The sequence below is a fragment of the Sceloporus undulatus genome, chromosome 4, assembly GCF_019175285.1.
Source record: "Sceloporus undulatus isolate JIND9_A2432 ecotype Alabama chromosome 4, SceUnd_v1.1, whole genome shotgun sequence".
NCBI lineage: Eukaryota > Metazoa > Chordata > Lepidosauria > Squamata > Phrynosomatidae > Sceloporus > Sceloporus undulatus.
In genome coordinates, this window is record NC_056525.1 from 77,415,356 (window position 1) to 77,436,737 (window position 21,382).

Genomic DNA, 21,382 nt, shown 5'->3' on the forward strand with positions numbered 1-21,382 from the left:
TCCAGGCACGCCACGAGAGGAGAGACGCCATCCTCAGTCACTGCATCAGTCGGAGACATAGAGAAAATTATTTGGGTGTCATCAGCGTACTGATAACCCCGCGCCCCATGTCTCCGGATGATCTCTCCCAGCGGTTTCATGTAAATGTTAAATAGCATGGGAGACAAAATGGCTCCTTGAGGGACCCCAGTTTTAAGGGCCCTCTCGTCGGAGCACACGTCTCCCAGCTGCACCATCTGGGACCTCCCAGAGAGGTAGGACCGGAACCACTGGAGCGCAGTGCCCCCGATTCCCACCTCTGCCAGGCGCCCCAGAAGGATACCATGGTCTATGGTATCGAAAGCCGCTGAGATGTCCAAGAGCACCAACAGGGACACGCTTCCCCCCGTCGATGCCCAGACAGAGATCATCGACCAAGGCGACCATGGCCTTCTCAACCCCGTAACCCGCCCGGAAGCCAGTTTGAAATGGGTCCAGATAATCCGTTTCATCCAAGACCGCCTGAAGCTGGATTGCAACCGCTCTCTCGATCACCTTCCCCAAAAATGGCAGCAGCGAAACTGGCCGATAATTATTATGTACCAGGGGGTCGAGGGAGGGCTTTTTTAATAAAGGTTTTACAATGGCCAATTTTAGATCAGATGGAAATTGCCCTTCCCTCAAGGATGTATTAATAATCCGGCGTAACAATAAGATTACTGCCGGTCCCCCCTGAGCCGCTAACCATGAGGGACAGGGATCGAGAGAGCAGGTTGTCTTCCGAACACTTCCGAGGATCTTGTCCACATCATCGGTACTTACCAACTCAAACCGATCCAGTTTAATGGAGTCCACGGAGGCTCTGGACGCCTCTACCCTAGGTTCTGCGCAAATGTCGGCGTTAAGGCCTTCGCTTATCCGAGAGGTTTTATCCGCGAAGGAGTTATTAAATTGGTCACAGCAGGCCTTAGAAGGTTCAAGGATCTGGTTCGGGGCGGGAGGGAGCTGGGTCAGCTCCCTGACCACCCTGAACAACTCTGCTGGACGCGACTCCGCGGACGCAACACGAGCACCATAGAACGAGTTCTTAGCTGCTCGTATCGCCTCTCCGTAGTCCTCTAACAGTTGGTCTAGGAGAGCCTTGTCGTCTAAGCGAAGGTGTTTCCGCCAACGGCACTCTAGCCGTCACAGTTCCCGCTTCCTTGCCCGGAGATCTTCCGTATACCAGGGCTTACGCTTGGAAGCGGGCCTGAGAGGGCGCTTGGGAGCGATACTGTGTATAGCCCTAGAGAGACCGGTATTCCAAATACCGGTCAGGGCATCAACAGAGTCGCCGTCACTTCCAACCATGTAACCCTCTAAAGCTTCCTGGAAGCTTTTGGGTTCCATCAGCCTTCGAGGGTGGACCATCCTAATAGGTCCACCACCCCGGGGGGGGGGGATCTGGGTAGAGACCTTGATTTTTGCCTCCACCAGGAAATGATCCGTCCATGACAGGGGGGAAACATTAGTTATTTCCGCCCACGGATTTTCCGCATCTGAACAGAAGACCAAATCAAGAGGATTACCCGCAAAGTGCGTAGGACCCATAATCAGCTGGGACAGGCCCATGGCCGCCATGGTATCCATGAATTCCCGAGCCGCACTGGGTGGAACATAGCTGGCCGTGAGGGAGATGTTGAAGTCACCCAGGACAAGTAGCCTGGGCGTCTCCAGCATCAGCTCAGCGACCAGCTGTGTCAGCTCGTTAAGGGAGTCCGTTAGCGCACGGGGTTGCCGATACACTAACAGAATCCCTAGACTGTCCCTAGCCTTTAGGGTCAGGTAAATACACTCGATATAGGACGTCTGTCGGATGTGGTTCCTGGTGAGGGACAAGGTGTTCCTATATATCAAGGCCACCCCCCCCCGCCCACCTAACCTGGGCTGGTCCTTCACCGAGAACCCAGCAGGCAGGGCCTGAGCCCACACAGCATCTCCTTCAGGCCCAAGCCAGGTCTCAGTAATGCAAGCCAGATCGCAGTTATGATCCTCCAACAAATCATGGAGGATGTGGGACTTGTTGTTGATCGATCTGGCATTGCACAGGAGCAGCGACAGGGTTTTTGGCACGGTTGGAGTGACCCTCAGGTCCCTTAGGTTGGGAGGGGGACAGGAAGGGGAGATAGATATGATGCATCGATCTCGCCTTCCCCTGGAACGCAAGTCCCTTCTCCCACCGCCATACCTCCCCCTGCCCCACACTACCTCAATGGGAGCTCCGCTTGTAACGATGTTATCCCCCCCCCCCCAGATTATTTTATGATCTGCATAACCATGAATACAGACATTATTCCATGGATACACACAAAATGGATACACACATCTAATGGACATTATTATTATAAAGCTTTATTTATATACAGTGGTGCCTCGGGTTACGAAATTAATTCGTTCCGTGGCACCGTTCGTAACCCGAAAAGCCTTCGTAAGCCGAATTGCCATAGGCGCTAATGGGGAAAAGCCGCGATTCCGTGCGAAAAAGCCGAAAAAAGCACCAAAAGTTTTTTCGTAACCCGAAAAAACATTCGTAACCCGGAACAATGTTTTCCTATGGGATTTTTTCGTATCCCGAAAATTTCGTAACCTGGGTATTTCGTATCCCGAGGTACCACTGTAGCGCTGTAAATTTACACAGTACTGTACATACAATCTTTTAATTAGACGGTTCCCTGCCCTCAGGCTTACAATCTAAGAAGACACGACACAAAAGGAGAAGGGAATGGTTGTGAGGAAGGTGATCAGGTCCTGGAGCGCATCTTTCCCTCTGAGGCCTGGACCAAGGCAGATGGAATAGAGGGAGGGCTCTGTTTCTTAAGGATAGGCCTGATGGCATTGGGCCTGCCATTTCACTCCCTCCAGGCTGGATGGCTTGCCTTTCTCCCTCTCTGGATGATGGTGAATGGAGGGGTGGGCTCTTCTTTCGGGGAAGGCCTGATGGAGCTGGCTTCCCCTTCTCCCTCTCTAGATGATGGTGGAGGGAGGGGGTGGGCTTTTCTTTCGGGGAAGGCCTGACGGAGCTGGCTTCCCCTTCTCCCTCTCTGGATGAAGGTGGACGGAGGGTGGACTGTTCTTTCAGGGAAGGCCTGATGGTGCCTGAATATGTTTTCCAACAGTAATATTGCTCCAGTGGAACAGTGTAAAATGGATGGATGGATGAATGGATGAATGTAATTGCTCCAGAATTCTTAAACATTTCTTTAAGCCATTTTGGCCTTCCCTTGAGCCATTTCATATTTAAAATACAGCAGGACTTTCAACATTTGAGCCTAAAAATGGAAATACTAAAGCCCCCTGGTTCTCCAAATTTCATCCAGTGACACACATGCCTGTGAATCTTACTTATACATCTGTTATTACAATAATTTCAAATCCAAGAAGGAAAAATCTTTTGGGTTATGGGCCACATTGGCTGCTAGGCTAGCTGGGACTAGAGACTATATCTGCCCTGAGATTAGAGACTACAGACTATATTTGTCCTGCCTCTTTGCTGCTCCCCACCTTCTGGAAAAAAAATGAAAATGACTATTGCCTCCAGATGTACCCTAACATGGGTGTTTCCATTCTTTTCTGGGCTGTTATAAGTTCAGGGGAAGCCTTTTCCCCAACACACTTTGTATTAAAAAGAAAGCCTCCCCTAAACCTAAAATGGCCCAGAGTGGCTTTAAAAAGTAGTACAATTGTCCCCGTGCTCCCCAGTGCATGTGTAGCCACTTGGGGATAATTTCACACACACACAAAATTAAAAATTGAGGGTTGTGCTGGGAGTCCTTGAAGTGTCACATTGAGCTGTAAGGAACACATTCCTCAACCTTTCTAAAAATATTACAGCCACTGCTTTATAAACTGCACTCTTTGAATTTTTAGCATCTTCCCTGAAGCCTCTGAGAACTCTAAACCCATAAGATGTGGGAAAGAGAAAGTAATACAGGTCCATCCCCCTAGCATTATCTGAATGTGTGTTGCCCTGGGCAAACAATCTTTGGAAGCAGTTCATCTTTCCAGAGACACAGGCTACGTCTTCATGGCAGAATTAATGCAGTTTGACACCACTTAAGTAATATGGCTTAATGCTATGAAATTCTGGGTTGTCTTTTTGTGAGACATTTAGCCTTTTCTGTCAGAGAGCTCTGGTGCCACAACGGATCAGATTAACACAATAAGCAAATATTCACTTAATGTAAAATTAGACTATGCTCAGAGATCTAGAGATGGAATAGAAATTTGTTTGTTTTGTCAAACATTACATGGGCATTTCCTGCAAAATATAATATTGTAACATATCTCTCTTTGCTCAGGAACTGTATTGGACAGCAGTTTGCCATGATGGAGATGAAAATGGCTTTTGTGTTGACTTTGCTCCAGTTTGAGGTTAAAGCAGACCCAGAAAATCCTTCAATTCCTATGTCTCAGATAGTCATATGCTCCAAGAATGGAGAACATCTGAAACTGAAGAAACCTCTCTGATACATCTTGATATTGTGAAATTTGTACAGCACAGTGTGCCATGTTCCACACTGGGGTCAAAATAAGGATGAAACCCCTATCTAAAGTATTTTATTTTTAATTCTTGCAGCTTAGACAAATACACCTGAACAATCCTACAAAGAATAATTAACTTTAATTAATTTATAATAGATTGCAAATCAGTTTGCTCCACCTAGTTCTGCTGTTGTTGACTTGTATCAAAATGTATCCACACTCTGCTGTCTTTAGAACATGCCAGATAACACAAACGTGTTCAGAAGACAAAACCCAAACAAAAATGCTAGAAGAGCATGCAGATTTTTTTTAAAAAAGATATACGCTAAATCTACATAAAATGAGAGTATTAACAGAAACATGAACAACGTGGATCACAAACTAAGCACAAAAACAGCAGTTAATGGAATTGTAAGAAAACATGAATGTAAATTTAAAAAGTCCAAATTCATAAAACTTGAAGAAACTATTATCTAAAGGAGGTTTCCAGTAAAGATGAAGGTAATGCATCCAAAACCTTCTGCAAACGATAGATTTCACACATTACTGTGGGTATTAAAATAAAATTCTGGGAGGAGCTAGGAGACAAGTCTGAATCAGTAGAAGTGTTTACCCCCAGTTGTTAGGGTAGCATTCAAGGTGCTGAACTCAAAGTCTCCCAATGGATATTGAGCAGTTTTCAGCATCTGTTCATGTACCTTAAAAACTGAAAAGTGGTGGAGCTACACCACACAATAATCTCTTTAACTGTCTCAAGTCCATCCTATGGAATTCTAGGATTTGCAGTTTGCATGCTAAGGGGCAATTTCTACTCTCTTGTCTATAAGACACCAATACATATGTTCATCTGGAACACAGAAAGACTGCAAGTTTTATTGGTTACAGCTGCATGCAGACGTGATTCTGGATCCAGGCACTGAACAACCTGCATGTTGATTGATGAGCCAAGTTCCCCAGCCCAAGTGCTGGGTACTACCAGGAATTCAGTGTGGGATCCATATGGATAGATGTCACTGCATTGTTTCTTTGCCACTAGAGGTCATTGTGGACACTGGCTCTCTTTCAACCACCATGTGCCTAGGGTGTATTGGACTGAGTGGGTGCATTAGTTGAGATTTCTGTAGCAGTTTGTCCTGAGAACTGAGCAGTGACGGGAGGGGTGGGGGAAGAAGAAGTGACGGCTCAGGATGGGTCCCACCAGAGGCCATGATCCAGTTAGCTTCCGCACTCTCCTCTTCCTCTTTATCCTCCTTCCTCAGGCAGAGGCAGCTGCTCACCTTTATCTTCCCCTCCCGGATAGAAAAGGTTTGGGAAACTGAGAAGGATGGATCAGGGCCTCCAATCTCATGTCCCCCTTGGGAAATTTGTGCTCCCTGGTTGTCCCACCTCATAGTTTGAGAATCACAGGATTGGTATCTCAAAGGAATATAACACTGATAATGTGAAATGCACATTCATAATGTCGATTGTGTCCCCACATTGGCTTGAAATGTGGATCCAAGCCCTCAGTTTAAATCCTATTTGTGTTTTCTTCACAGTTTAAACTAAATTTTTAGTGTGCCCATTTCAATTAGAGTTGATCTTTGAAGCATTGTTTGAGAGTATTGCATGCATGCACACATACATGCACATAAAACTCCTACGGTAGAACAATACTACAAAGATTAACTCAAAAATATAGAGATTTAAAAAAAATCAACTGTCAGTTCCAATTTCACATATCAAAATATGGCTTCATGCCCTGTTGTCTTTATAGCAAGAAAGAAAAGTTATCTAGATGATGCATCCAGTAAGAATAAAGGGAGTAACAATCTTCATAAAGCAATTGCTTTTATAGAATTCACTTCTACACCATGTGGGAACAATAGCCCAAAAAACCCACAAAAAACCATGGATGCTAGCCATGAAAGCCTTCGACTTCACAATAAATAGGATATCCCTCCCTTCCAGGGCTTGTTGGGACTTGGATGTAGCACAGAAGGTTAGAGACTAGCTCCCTGTACCCTGTCCAGAATGAGACATATGTGCATATAATTCACATTTATATGCCCATATGTTACTAATAAGATGCCAGCCAATGAATATTTTTTCAAGACTTGCCTTGAACTAGTGCAGTGCACGTGTGTTACATGCGGCTTCTAGCATACGTTGGAAGCCTGCAATGGAAGAAGCCTTGGCACACCTGGAAGAAGTAATGAGGTGCTTGCCTGCGTTGCACACCCCACAGCGTGCCACGGGCATTACTTCTACACATTTTTTTTTTTAGGGGGGGGGGGGGGGGCAGAACGGATCCCCCATGTAAGAAAAGGGTGCATTGTTTAACTTTCAACTGTTGGGGTCAGTTTCAGGCCATGTAGCATTTTTTGAAGTAACCAAGTTTCCCATTTAGCCACATAGATGTTCCTGCAAAGATGGGTACCATCCATTGTCTCTCACTTGAAATGTCAATGCACACTAGCTAAAGGGGTGGGTGGATCTATCTTGGTCTTCAGATATAGCCAAGTTAAAACAGTCTCACACATAACCTGGGCCCTTAAGAAAGATTGTTAGACTTCTACTGCCACTCCTCATTGAGAATTGTATTCCTTTCCTTCCATTGCCCCAGATAAAAAATAATGTGCAAATTAGCCTACTAGAAGTCTAAATACCTAATTGAAAATAGAGGCATTGAAAAAAAGGGGGGAAACAAAATGATCAAGGGGTTGTAGACTTTTTCCATGAGGAAATCCAAAGGGAGAGGCACAGAATTATAAATTGGATACAGTATGGAGAAAATTCATAGGAAGATGTTTAATGCAGTCAAATCAGCGCCTGATTTGGGAGTACAAATATTCATAAAGAAATTCCTTTTATAGAATTCAATCTACATAATGTGGAAGCAATGGCCACTAGAAGAGACAATTTGAAATTAAATATTGGAAACTGCTTTACTGAGTCAGAACACTGGCCCATTTAGCTTGGTATTGTATGTTCAGGGCTGGAGATAGGAGTCTTTCACATATTATCAGGCTAAGCTGGAAATTGAAATGGGGACTTTCACATGCCAAACGTGGTGTGCCACTGAGCTTCAGTATTTTTCTGACATCCCTCTGTATGGATGTGGAAATCTTTCTTTTTTCCCTTTCCTTTCCTTGCCTTGCTCAGACTCCAACCAGACTTTTTTGTTTTAAAGTTGTTATTATGTCCACAAGGGCTCCTCCTCTTGATATCAGAAATGTATTAAAACAGAGCTGGGCACCCCTTCCATAACCCCGATTGTGGAAGCCATAACCAGAGAATAGCTTTTGCACGTAGGCTAGAAAACAGGCAATACCTTGGGGCGCCAGCATGATGGATTAATTCCGAACATTCTGAGAAGGTGAAGAAGCCCACATCCAGAGAACAAAAGGCTGCAGACATGATAAACAAAGCCCGGGTGAGTTTGTGTCCTAATTCTCTCTGCCTGGAAATGCATGGCTATCACTCCTATTCACACCTGAGTGTTACCCCTTTGGGAAACTGTTTTCAAAGTAACCCGAACTACTTCAAAATACTTCCAAAGTACTTCAAAACCCATTTCAAAAAACCTCAAGAACATTTGGACATTTCTAAAGCTTGGATTTTGCCCCACTTTGTTTCTTTGGCTTAGTCCAGCTGCAGCCAGGAGCACTGCTAGTTTTGTCTCACTAGCACTTCTTTCATTTGCCATCCTCTGCCAGGGAGCGATTGAGGCTGCACTCCGTTCCTAGACAAAGAACAATGAAATCAGGATCTGTGCAGGTGTAATATTACCATTAGAGAAGCCTCTTCTGTTCCAGTGTAACACATTTGATCTCAACAGTTCTTGTGTGTGTGCTTGGTTGTTTGTGTGTGTGTTTGCATGTTGATTCCCCCTCTAAATAAAAGTCACTTGCCTCTGGATTTTTGCATACTTTGGGACTCTGTAATGCTGAGATATCTCCCTAAGGCCATGTTACCCGGCTAGCCTAAATCTGTTCATTTGAACTAAGTATTAAAATTCCTCTAAATTCAGAATAGTGGTAGAGTGTCCCCTTCGGCACACTTGAATTGAGGGTAACAGAGTAAAAAGAATATTACACTCATAGTTTCCTCCTAGTGTCAGAAAAGTGAAATATACATGGAAGCTTTCATTAATATTTTTGCAGATCTTTTTTTAAAAAATTCCAACTATTAGCCATGACATCTTTAAGGAGTTCTAAAATATGATGGCACTAAAAAGTGAATGATCGTTACTGGGTGGAAGCAGTGTGTTGGGGAGACCAACTCATGGGCTTCCAGAAGTATCTGGGACATATGCTTTATCCAGGAGGTTTGAGTTTTTTATGTTCTGCAGTTCCTGGTTTGGCCTCCTCATAAAACAGCAACCCTGCCAGGGGATCCAAAAGAATAACACTTAAAAGTTATGAAAAGCCACTTAGAATGCCAGAATAATCAGCAGAATGTGAACTCCTCTGAGGAAAGGTCAAAGGAGTTGGGTGTGTTTACTCCAGAGAAGAGATTATTAAGTAATGTGATTACATATTTGAAGATGAAAGGGCACATCTGTTCTCTAGAGGGCAGAACAGAAAACAGTGGGAGAGGCAGTGAGCTTATGTTTAAAACCACCTCTGCCTGCCACTGTTCTGCTCCAAATTGCCCTCCCTCTCCAGATTCTTTCCCAGATTCCAGAACCATGCTTTTTACCAACATTTGAAAACCTGGAGAGAGAAAGTCTGGACAATTTAAAGTGAAGAGATTGTGGCAGGGGAGAAGCTGAGATCCGAGGCCCCATTCCCACCGGCCTATAAAGTGAATCAAGAATCGGATTATAGGGACATCGTTCCCATTTGAAGCCGCGTTAGATAATGTTTAAGGAAAATTGTTCTTATTTGAATTCGCGTTCAATCCTGCTTTGATCGATTTCTCCAGCAAAAACCTGAATCAGTGGTGGATGACCCGGGTTATCCTGACTGTACTTTTCCAGCAGTTTTTCTTGCAGCTGCCGTGTCGGATCTGGGGCAAAGTAATGGGAACGATGGGTGTCTGAATCAGTATTTTAGCAGGGGAGGAGCAATGTTCAAGGGGATGTCCTGGGGGTTTCACCAGCTTTGTTCTCTTTCCTGTATTCCCGGTGCCATTTCCCCCCATTCATGTAGCCTTTCCCCCAGTGGAGCAGGAAGCAGGGCAAGGCGATCGTGTGTGTAGACAAATTTATTTATTTTTTAAATTAAGCTTTTGATTGCCTAGGAGCTCTGTCGGTTGTCTGAACATTGCAAATTGCTCTATTGGTCTCTAAATGCACTAAGTGCATGACGTACCCTGCCAACCCCCCCCCCCACACCCCACATCGATCAATGTGTAAGGAGACCCACTGCACACTCTTTTTATAACTATTATTTCTTCTTTTTCCTTTTTCTGTTTTTGCTGAGCGCCTGAGCGCCTCAGCGCTCCAGTGTCTGGGCAGCAATCACAATGACCCCTAGCTGCCCAAGCACTCAGGTGCTTCAGCGATCCATTGACCACAAAAAACTCCCCCAGAAAAACAGGTTTGAAAGACGCAAATGGGAATGGGGAACAAAAATAGCCTGAGTAAAATGCATAGAAGCAACTGACGTCACTGTGACGTCTAATCACCTAAGCGCTTGACTGACAGCTTCAAAAAGGAAAAACCGGTTCCAGACAGGCAATGGGAACGGGGATCAAAAAAGTCCATGTCAAAATACAACGGAGAAATATCAATGGGAATGAGAACATGGGTCAAGATAAACCGAGTCTATTTGCTCCCTTTTGTAATGGGAATGATGGACGTGATTTGAATATGACTCGGGAACTCTCTCCGAGTCTGACTCGCAGCAAGATTCGTCGCTTTATCACCCAGTGGGAATGGGGCTTAAGTCTACAATGCAGAAATAATGCAGTTTCACACCACTTCAATTAGTCAATGGAATTCTGGGATTTCTAATTTTGTGAGATATTTAGCCTTTTCTTTCAGAGAGCTCTGGTGCAACAGCAAATCACAAACCCCAAGATTCCACACCATTAAGCTGTGGCAGTTAAAGCAGTGTCAAACTGCATTATTTCTGCAGTACAGATGAGGCCCAAATCTCCCTCTTACTGCTGTACTTACATGCAACACTCCTCTCTGCCAGAAGCCACATTTTAGGGGAAAGAGGGGAGATTATTCAATTTAATAATTAATAATTAATTAATTTATTTATATACTGCTATTCCAAAGATCATAGCAGTGAACAGCAAGTAAGCTAATTAGCAAGTAAGCTAATTTACCCCCAACAGTCTGGGTACTCATTTTAGCGACCTCGGAAGGATGCAAGCCTGTGTCGAGCTTGGGCCCTTTTGCTGGTCTTGAACTCGCAACCTTGTGGTTTTGAGTGAATGGCTGCAGTACAGGCATTTAACCACTGTGCCACCAGGGCTCCAATTTACTTGTATTTGCTTTGATTCCATCCATTTATATATGCTGTTGTAAATGTTGGACCCAGCTACCACTGATTGAAATCTAATTTAATTGGGCTTGGGCCTAAATATTTATGTAGTTTGCTTTTTAAAGTTCATTGCATGGTAAAAGCTTCAGAATAGCTATAAGAAAGCAGCTCTTCCCATAGCAAATGGTAAAATTAGGGAATTTTCTGCCACTCTGACAGGGACAATCCCAATCAATCCAGTTATGGCTCCCAACTTGGACAAATTTAAAAGTAGGTTGGATATATTAAGTTTAGGGCCATTGCCACTTAGTGGCAATTCGTCAGGATGGCTATGTATCACTTCTAGTAACACACACAGTCCCTCCATATATCTGTACCTGGGGAATGCAGGGCAAAGGGTGGAGTTACAATCACATTCTGCCAGCCAGCTCCTCATAGGCAATTGATTGACTCATAGCTTCCAGCTGATCCACTCTGACAGGGACAATCCCAATCAATCCAGTGTCATCCCCCCTTTCACCTGCTTTTTTAAAATCCCAGTTAACCTCTCTACCTCCTTCCATTTTTTTTCCAGGCAGCTCCTCATAGGCAATTGATTGACTCATAGTTTCCAACTGATCCACTCTGGCAGGGACTGTCTCAATCAATCCAGTGTCATCCCCCTTTTCAACTGCTTTTAAAATGTCCCAGTTAATCTCTCCACCTCCTTCCACTTTTTCCTTTTGTCCTCAGTTACTGCAATCTGAGTTCAAAATGCAAAAATAGTTAGCACTCAGTTAACTCATCAGGGAAAGAAAATGTAGAATCTTCCTCTTCCCAGTAGGCTCAGGCCAAAGCAAATTCCTGCAGCCCTTCCAAGCTTGTGTTGTGAGCCGCTTTGATTGTCTTGTCACAGAAAAGCGGGATACAAATAAAAGTTTTATTTATTATTTATTGTGTGTTTTTCCTCATTAATAAGTTTTGCCATCTTGACCATTCTTCAGTGTTGCTTGGTCACATGTGTCCCAGTTTTCATCTATGAAATGTTGGAGGGTATAGCACTTGCTAATGGCAAGTGGCTGAATCAACAAAACTTAAAAATATGATTCATTTCCGTCTCATTCCCAACATACAAGTACATTTTAAGAAACGGGTCTGTAACATGAAGCATATGGCCTAAAAATGGAATTTTGGACATGTTAATTATGCACTCAGCATGGCTACCACTGAATATGTTTCATTTACAGGTTGAATCAGAATCCAGAATGGAGTCACCACCTTGGAATGATGTACATGTAAGTGTGTTATGCAAATTGCTATGGAGTTTTACACATTCACATTGAAATTTAATTGTCTTCACCTTTCTGCACAAATTTGCATGTTTTCAGCCTCCCTCTGCTAAAAATGTGCAAATCCATGTGAAGAGGCCAGCTAGCCACACATCTGATAATGTGAATACTTGCGGATACTCCAGTAAAAATCACGAAACCTTTTTCAGCTGCATTTATGGAGTTTTTCAGGAAGAGGTGCAAAAAGCCCAAATTCTTCCAAATCACATGTGGCCTGATCGCAACCTATTCAATTGGAAGGAGGAGTACTGAATTGTGAAGAAAAGACCCTTGCTGACTTGGAAATCACTTTAAAAGTCCTATGAACATTGGATGGGCTGGCAGCCTTACATGTGCAAGTGCAGAGGCCCATTTATTCCATCTGATGGAAATATTGGTCAAGATTAGAACCACCATCTCATAATGCATCTACATTTTATATATCTATTTTTATTCCTCCCCAGACTTGAAATGGCTATGGTTATAGCAGGGGAAGTGGAGGTGCTTTCTTGGTTGCTATTACTCAGTACACATAATTATGTAACTTTCCTGGTTGTTATTTTTCCTTTGCCCCAAATACCATTTAGAAAAAGAAAATTCCAGCAAGTTATCTTGCATAAATCCACTAGATAAAATAAGAGATTAAAAAAAAAGGGTGGAGTAAGGTAGAGGCCAAATTAGACATGGGTTGGGCTGCATGATTTGTTCACGCTGGCAGACAGGTATATCCACATGCCTTGCCTACAGGTAGAAGATACTATTTATTCATCAGGAACACTGAGAAACACTGTCCCCTACAGAAAATCAATGTTAAATTAAAGAAATATCAGCCTATGTAAATTGAAGCTATCTTATGTAACAACAACAACAACAACAACTTGCAGGAGTAGCAGTGCGGGCCATTTAACAAATTCAAAGAAAAATCCATGAGTGATTAGCCTTTATTGGCTAACTGAAATGCACAATATGCTTGTTGCAAACTTTCAAAGCTCCATGGGCTTCTTCATCAGGCAAGATATTACAAATCTTATGTAAGTTTAAGGTATCCAACTCTGGAGGCTCTCTTCTGTACTTAGTAAGTTTGCTAGAGGTTGGGAAAGTTTTTATCCCCTTTGTTTTGTCAAAACCATGTTGGCTGGGGGCCATGCAAGCTGGGAGGTTCTGGGAGTTGAGATACTTTTAAAAAGCATTTTTCCAAGTTCTGTTTGCAGGGGATGGTTAGCAGAGAGATGGCCTTTTCAGTCTTGGTGTCCCCATTCTTTGTGTATCCTTGAAGCCTGCTCAGAAACTTCCACTGGCTCAGAAAATGGCTAGTTTACTGATCAGATGGAAAGTGTTTTTTAAAAACCCACAAGGAAGTTCCAGTGTGTTACTAGGCACATTCACTGTGTTATTTGACTTATAAAGCTCTTTATACTGTGAGATAAGGCATCTGAAAGGACCACCTGCTAGAAAATAGGGATTTTTCCAACTCTGATTTTCATCAGAGTTCTACACAGGAATCTTCTGTTTTTTCCCCTCCCTTACCTGATTAAAACGTCTCAGGAATGGGAAAGCTTTGACAGTAGATTCCTCGACTGCAGTGTATGGGAATAGATTGCCCTTGGAGCACTTTTCAACACTTTGATTCTACAACCTCATGCCCAATCTATCCTTCCTAGCTCTTTTGTTGTTGTTAACCATCCTCAATCTCATGGCGACCCTGTGGATGAGATATCTCCAAGACTTCCTATCCTTCACTATTCTTCTAAGTTCTTGCAGATTCATACCTGTAGCCTCCTTAATTGAGTCCATCAGTCTAGTAAGTGATTCTCCTCTCTTTCTACTTCCCTTCACCTTTTCTAACATTACTATCTTTTCTAAATGAGTCATATCTTCTCATGGTGTGGCCAAAGTACGACAACCTCAATTTAGTCAACTTGGCTTCCAGGGGAGAGTTCAGGCTTGATTTGTTTAAGGACCCATTTACTGTATTTGTTCTTTTTGCTGTCCATGTTGTCCTCAGCACTCTTCTCCACATCTCAAATGAATGTATTATTTTTTTGTGTGTGTGTCTGTTTTCTAAACTGTCCAGCTCTCGCATCCATACATGGTAATTGGAAATACAATTGCTTGTATGATTCTAACTTTTCTGTTTTGTTGTATATCTTTGCTCTTTAATAGCTTTTCCAGTTCTCTCATAGCTGACCTCCCTATTCATAAAGGGGATACAGACGGGTGACTCCATGTTGCCCGTCTTTACCCCTCTTCAGTGCTGTGCCAACCGCACCACATGGCACCGACACACTCCCTAAAAAGAAGCAGCCTAGAGCCCATGCGTCATTGTCATGTGCCTTGTGTGGGCGGGGCCGTGGCAAGATGGCACACAGGTGCTGCTAGTGGGGCTGGGCGCATATGGATGCCCAGCCCTACAAAACCCTAAAATCGGCCCCAGCATGGCACTTCTGCTTTCTTGATTAGCTTTTACCATCTATCCATTGGGTAATGCGTTATTTGCTGTCTTATTTGGCTGCTCATACATATTCATGGAACTGCTTTTTAAAATTTTTATCCTTTTAGTGCATCTCCTTTCATTTTCTGTTTTATTGTACCACATTACTCTATTGTTTTATGTTGGAATAGCTGGCATAACCTTTATTTTTATAATTTTTTAATTTTTTTTTTTTGTTTCCTTAGAAGATCTCATAGTGTCCGACAGCACATAGATCTTTTCAAATAAATGCAAGTAAATTAATAAATGCATCTGACTCCATCTTTGCCTCTGAGGGGGAGAGAAAGGAACTGAACCCTTCCCACAAGGCATCTGACTCCATCCTTGCCTCTGAGGGGGAGAGAAAGGTAGGCCTTCCCACCCGGCCTCACTAAAGGAACTGAACCCTTCCCACAAGTAATCTGACTCCATCTTTGCCTCTGAGGGGGAGAGAAAGGAACTGAACCCTTCCCACTGATCTGACTCCATCTTTGCTCTGAGGGGGAAGAAAGGAACTGAACCCTTCCCACAAGGCATCTGAATCCATCTCGGGCCTGTGAGGGGGAGAGAGGGTGGGCCAATGCCATCTGGCCTATCCTTAAGATACAGAGCCCTCCATCTGCCCATCTGCCTTGGTCCAGGACTCAGAGGGAGAGAAGAATGCTGGACCTGATCCCCTTCCCCTCAACCATTCCCTTCTCCTTTTGTGTCGTGTCTTCTTAGATTGTAAGCATGAAGGCAGGGAACTGTCTAATTAAATGATTTTATTATGTACAGTGCTGTGTAAATTTACAGCGCTATATAAATAAAGCTTAATAATAATAATAATAATAATAATAATAATAATAATAAGTATAAGTATAAATAAATAAGAGATCCAGTGAAGTGTAGTGATTTCAGCATTGAACCCTGGAAACCAGGGTTCGATTCCCTGCTTAGCCATGGAAATCCCCTGGGGGACCTTGGGCAGGTCATACACTCTCAGCCCCAGAAAAACCTGTGATAGGTTTGCCTTAGGGTCGCCATAAGTCAGAAATGACTTGAAGACACACAACAACATCATAAATAAATAAGCTACAAAATTGTGTGAGAGAAGCCAACATATTTCTTGTGTGAGTATACAGAGTTTATGTAAGCATGACTGTATTTTGATCTTGAGACATCCTACCACACCCCCATGTTCTCATGATTCTGCCTGGGGAAGAATGTTAGGATATTAATGCATGTGATAAATATGGAAGCTTGCCAGATACTCTGCCCTTGCTATAGTTTTAAACAATGATCTATTTGTAGAAGGCTGTTTTCAGGTCAGTGTGATGTGTTCTCCAATGTACTGCACACAGAATCAAGGAGTTGGGAGAGACCCCCAAGGGTCATCCAGTCCAACCCTCTGCCTTGCAGGACCACAGAATCAAAGCACCCCCAACAGATAGCTATCCAGGTTTTGTTTAAAAACCTCCAAGGAAGGAAACTCCACCACACTCCCAGGGAGTGTGTTCCACCATTCAACAACTCTTACTGTCAGGAAGTTCCTCTTAATGTTGAAATTGAATCTCTTTTCCTGTAGTATGAATCCATTGCTCCAGGGCCCATTCGTTAGAGCTGCAGAAAACAAACTTTCTCCATCTTCAGTATGACACCCCTTCAGATATTTATATTGAAACAGGGCTATCATATCACCTATTAACTTTCTCTTTTCCAGCTCCCTAAGCAAATCCTCTTAGGACATGGTTTCCAGACTTTTCACCATTTTGGTCACCCTCCTCTGGACTCACTCCACCTTGTCAACATGCTCTTTGAAATGTGGTGCCCAGAACTGGACACAGTATTCCAGCTGAGGCCTGATCAAAGCAGAATAGAGTGGCAGTATAACTTCCCTTGATCTAGGCAGTATACCTCTATTGCACTGCTCTTAATACAATAACTGAGCATGAGTGATTCTGTTTCTCACATAATTAATTCCAACATTTTTTCCAACAAGAGGAATATAAACTGAGGTCGGAAATGAAGAGAAAAGGAGAGAAATCCTATACACACAGGAGCAGGGCCCCTTATCTTTATTGGGTGTTTAGAAGAAGGAATTTCAGTAGATGTAGCATCTCATGCAATGAGCAATTCCAGGTTCTGCCCATCTAAGGCATAGCAGGAGCCGTCTGCTATTTTGCATCTGCTCGTTTGCATTCAAAACTGGGATGAGAATTGGTGGGTGGCGTCTTTGCAAGCTATCTGATCCTGAGATAAACAGCAGACAAGCAGGGATTTTCCCAATATTTCTTCCAGACTCAAGGAACAAGCAAGCACAAAGGGAACAGGCAATGAAGAATCTAATGAACGCCTTGTGCTTTTGGCTACTTGGGAATCTGTCTCGGCTTTTCCAACTGATTGGTGCTTTGGTCTTGACCTGTGTGACTCTGAAAGCCATCCAACTATTTCAGACAAGACAGAAACTACTCAAGGCCTTCAGGAATTTCCCAGGACCTCCCTCTCATTGGCTGTATGGCCATGTTCTCATGGTAAGGGATTATCTGACATTCTTGATAAGGCTTGGGTAATGCCCAGGATGCTGGTACATTGCAGAATTAATGCATTTTGGCACCACTTTAACTGTCATGGTTCTATCCCGTGGAATCTTCGGATTTGAGGTTTGTTGTGACACCAGAGTTCTCTAACAGAGAAGGCTAAATATCTCATAAAACTACAAATCCCAGAATTTCATAGCGTCAAGCCATGGCAGTTAAAGCGGTGTCAAACTGAATTAATTCTGCAGCTGCCCCTCGCTTTGTAAAACTGCATTTTTTCCTTTTTATAATGAACTGAAGATGAATTTGTAAAATCCAGTTCAATCAATTATTATTATACTTTATTTATATAGCACTGTAGGTTTACATAGCGCTGTACATACAGACAATAAAATCGATAAAAATGAAACCTGCCAATGACATAAATTCTACAAAATACATGTAAAACAATAGATAATATTACAAAATAGAATTCGATAAAATAAGGAGGCAACAGATTGAGAACATTAGAGATCAAATAAAATAAAATATCAGATAACAACCGGATAAACAGTCACACAATGCCTGGGAATGCTTCCCTGAACAATATAGTCTTCAACTCAGTTTTGAAACTGGTTGAAGAAGTGATGACCCTTGCTTGTGGGGGAAGGAGATTCTAGGAGTGAGGGGCAGCAAGTGAAAAGGGGTGGATCCGGGACAGGGCAGTGGAGCTTGGGCTGGGACAGCAGACCTTGACTACCAGAACGGAGGGTACGAGTGGGAATGTGGGGAGAAAGAAGTTCATGGGGGAGCCCATGCAGAGCTTTAAAAGTTAACAACAGAAGCTTATACCAAATACAGAAGGGGAAGGGGAGCCAGTGAAGGGATGATAATAGAGGAGAAATATGGTCAAAATGGCGAGCAGATGTAATAATGTGTGCAGCTGAATGCTGGACTGAAATTAAAGGATGTGAGAGAGGAAGCCCTACCAGAAGGAGGTTACAATAATCTAGTCATGAGACGACCAGAGCATGGACCAGAGTCTTGCAGTAGAGGCCAAGAGAAATGGATGGTTTTTAGTAATATTGTAGAGAAAGAATTGACAGGCCTTGGCTGTGGCCTGGATCTGGGGGATACATAACAGAGAAGAATAAATGAATAAGACTTAACAGATAAGGTAGCAGCTGTACAATTGGACAATTTCTGGTAAATGAATGCTTTGATTCTTTGTTGGTTCCGTAACTTGAGGCTGATTGCTGACTTTGGGAATTATACTGGATGCCTGCAGCTCCCTTTAGGAGTAAGGCTGCACAACATGGAACATGCTGGAGAAATTACCATAATAAAAAGTCCCAACTTGATGGGGCAGAGAGCTAGGATGGTATAGTTAGTGATTTGAATATTGGACTAGGGCTGTGGGAGACCAGGATTCTAATCCCTGCTCAACCATGGAAACCCCACTGGGCTACTTGCATTTTCTCAGCCTTAGAGGAAAGCAAAGGCAAACCGCCTCGGATGTAATCTGGCCAAGAAAATTTTAGGATAGGGTTGGCACAAGTTGGAGTTGATTTGAAGGCACATAATAAAAACAGTGATTAGAGAAGGGATTGCCAAAGTCTCACTTTCCCACCATGAAGCTGTAAATAAGCCAGTCATTTTTTTACTATCAACAAGTTGTTCATAGCTTTAAACCTTGTTCTGTTAAACATGTGAAAGAAAAAGATAATCCTATAAATAATAGCAGAAGCATAGCTAAATGCTACTGATCTGGTCCTTATGATCACTCCAACATATATGGTTTGTGATGATGCCCAGTTTAGCAGCTAGCTTGCCTGGTTTCAGAGAGAGATGAGGCATAGAAGAAATAGTTCACTGAGGACACATTTCATAGAGAAAATGTACCGTAACTGAATAGTTGTGTATTACGTGGTTATGACCGATAAATGGAACCTCCAGGTTTAATGGCAGTACATTTAAAAATAACCAATGATACAAGAGGAAGAACAAGTGGTAGACTTGTGATGAGTTTGGCACTTGGCAATGATAAGGAGAGAAATGTACATATAATAGTTAAGCCTGGAGGTTCTTTTGTTGGTGGTACTAGCTAGCAAGAGAGAGAGGATCAGCTCAAACTACACCAGTCACATCATTCCACACATAGATCATTAGTATATACTCATTCTCTTCTCTCTCCCTTTCACACACACATAGCATGTTCCTGTCTCCTCATTTGTCCAGCTGGGGAAAAAAAATCTTGCTACCTAATATTAACACATACAGGTTGAGTCTCTATTATCTGAAAAGCTTGGAACTAGAAGTATTTTGGATTTCAGATTTTGCAATATTTGCATATACATAATGAGATATTGTGGAGATGAGACCCAAGTCTATACATGAAATTCATTTATGTTTTGTATACATATACACATAGCTTGTAGGTAATTTTATATGTAATATTTTACATAGCTTTGTGCATGAAAAAGTTTGAATACACTGAATCATCAAAAAACAAAGATGTCACTATCTCAGCCATCCATGTGGCCAGTGTTGGATTATGGAGGATTTCAGATTATGGAATTCTAGATATGGGATATTCAGCTTCTATTGGGATTTAGTTATTTTCTTATTCTAGAGGGAAAATAAAACTAGGCCAAATATATGAAAAAATTTTTTGCACATGCTCTGTAAAACTACAATTTATAGATTTTAATTAATTTATTAAAATGGTCCTCTGCAACAATGTACAGCAAGGCACTGTTGGGAGAGACCGAAATATTAACCTCACCATGTCACCCCAGGTAAGACATAGAGATCGAATGAGCCCTGAATCTGATTAGGAAGTAAGAAACCCACCCGCAGACAGCATTGGCCATGGCATCCCAATCCCACCCACTAAGGCTCTCAGTCCAACCAAGAGCTGAAAACACTAAGCATTTATAGAACCTCTTAGCTTAAGCAAGCATTTGTAAAATAGATTTCAGACATACAATCTTCCCTCCTCCCTGCTTCCATATTACTCCTCTGAGAACAAGGTTTGCTTGATCATTACAGGATGTACAGGCTTATTTTGTTCTAATCTCAGGGTTGAGGAAGCTGTCTCCACTTTTTGTTTAGCCAACCCTGAGTATGACCTATGGAGTTGCATCAGGATTTGAAATATCAGAAACTTAGCAATTACTAACAAATGTAAGAGCAAACAGTTCTGGTGTCTCTTAGGGGCTCGACAGGCTGCCCCTTTTAGCAGTGGATCAGAGCCGTGGCAACTACATGCCACGATTCCAATCTCTCCTTTCTGCGGCACAAAAAGGAGCAACAGAAAGTGGCTCCTTTTTGTGCCCTGAAAAGGGTGCCATAGCTGCTGGCATGCAGCTTTTCTACACTACTTTGGTGCTGCGTCGTGTGGACGCAGTGCCAGAGGAGTGCCATTACGCCATGTGCCATGTGGTGCGGCATGTGCCATCATGCTGGCCTGGGGGCAGAGTTGGGTGTGAGTCATGTGGATGCCACATCCGAACTCCACCTCCAGGCCAGACTTAATTGCTGGTCTGTACAGCCCCTAACCACAACAAAATGAGACTAAAAGACCCTAAAGACATATTTTATGGTAACAGCATACACTCCCATTATACCTCAGTGTGCAATCTGTTGGGAGGAGGGGTTCAATAACACTTTGACTAGGAATCAAAGGATGGCAGTTATCCATAGCACAATACATTGTGTAGAAAAGGGAATCATGTGTATGTTTACTCACAAGCAGAAGTAGACACTTCCTTCCAGGTACTGTTTATGGGATTGCAATATAATTCAGGTCATGCTTTCAAGCAAATGATACCAGAAGTAAAGGGATGGAGGAGAGCCACACGGCAAACCATGAAATGAGTCTTCTAAAGTCACAGCAGCAGCTCAGTGCACAAAGGAGCAGGAGGGCTTTGCACAGCAAATAGAGCAAGATGAAAACCAAAATTATAAAGGCCACTTCTGAGAACACAGAAAAACTATTTAAAAATATCAAATATTTTGCTTTCTGCTCACTACCTTTTATGACCAATACAGTTCTTTGAGTTGATAGAAGAACCCGTAGGTGAGACCTTATGAGCTCTTTGCTCTTTCCTTCCATGGCAAGTTCTCACCATGTTTCTAGCCTCCTTCCCCCTACAAAGTAATTTTCCTTGTTTATTCTGTTTT

The 21,382-nt window shown here is 42.9% G+C and overlaps 1 protein-coding gene across 2 annotated transcripts in view; it reads left to right on the forward strand.

The window, feature by feature from the left end:
• Positions 1 to 21,382, forward strand: part of LOC121927611 (cytochrome P450 4B1-like) — a 44,747-nt gene that overhangs the window by 7,813 nt on the left and 15,552 nt on the right. For both annotated transcript variants that reach the window (XM_042461396.1, XM_042461397.1), the window contains 2 exons: positions 12,149 to 12,196; positions 16,980 to 17,212. In XM_042461396.1, coding sequence (XP_042317330.1) covers positions 17,015 to 17,212 — 198 coding nt within the window. In that variant the 5' untranslated portion in view covers positions 12,149 to 12,196; positions 16,980 to 17,014. The remainder of the gene's footprint in view (positions 1 to 12,148; positions 12,197 to 16,979; positions 17,213 to 21,382) is intronic.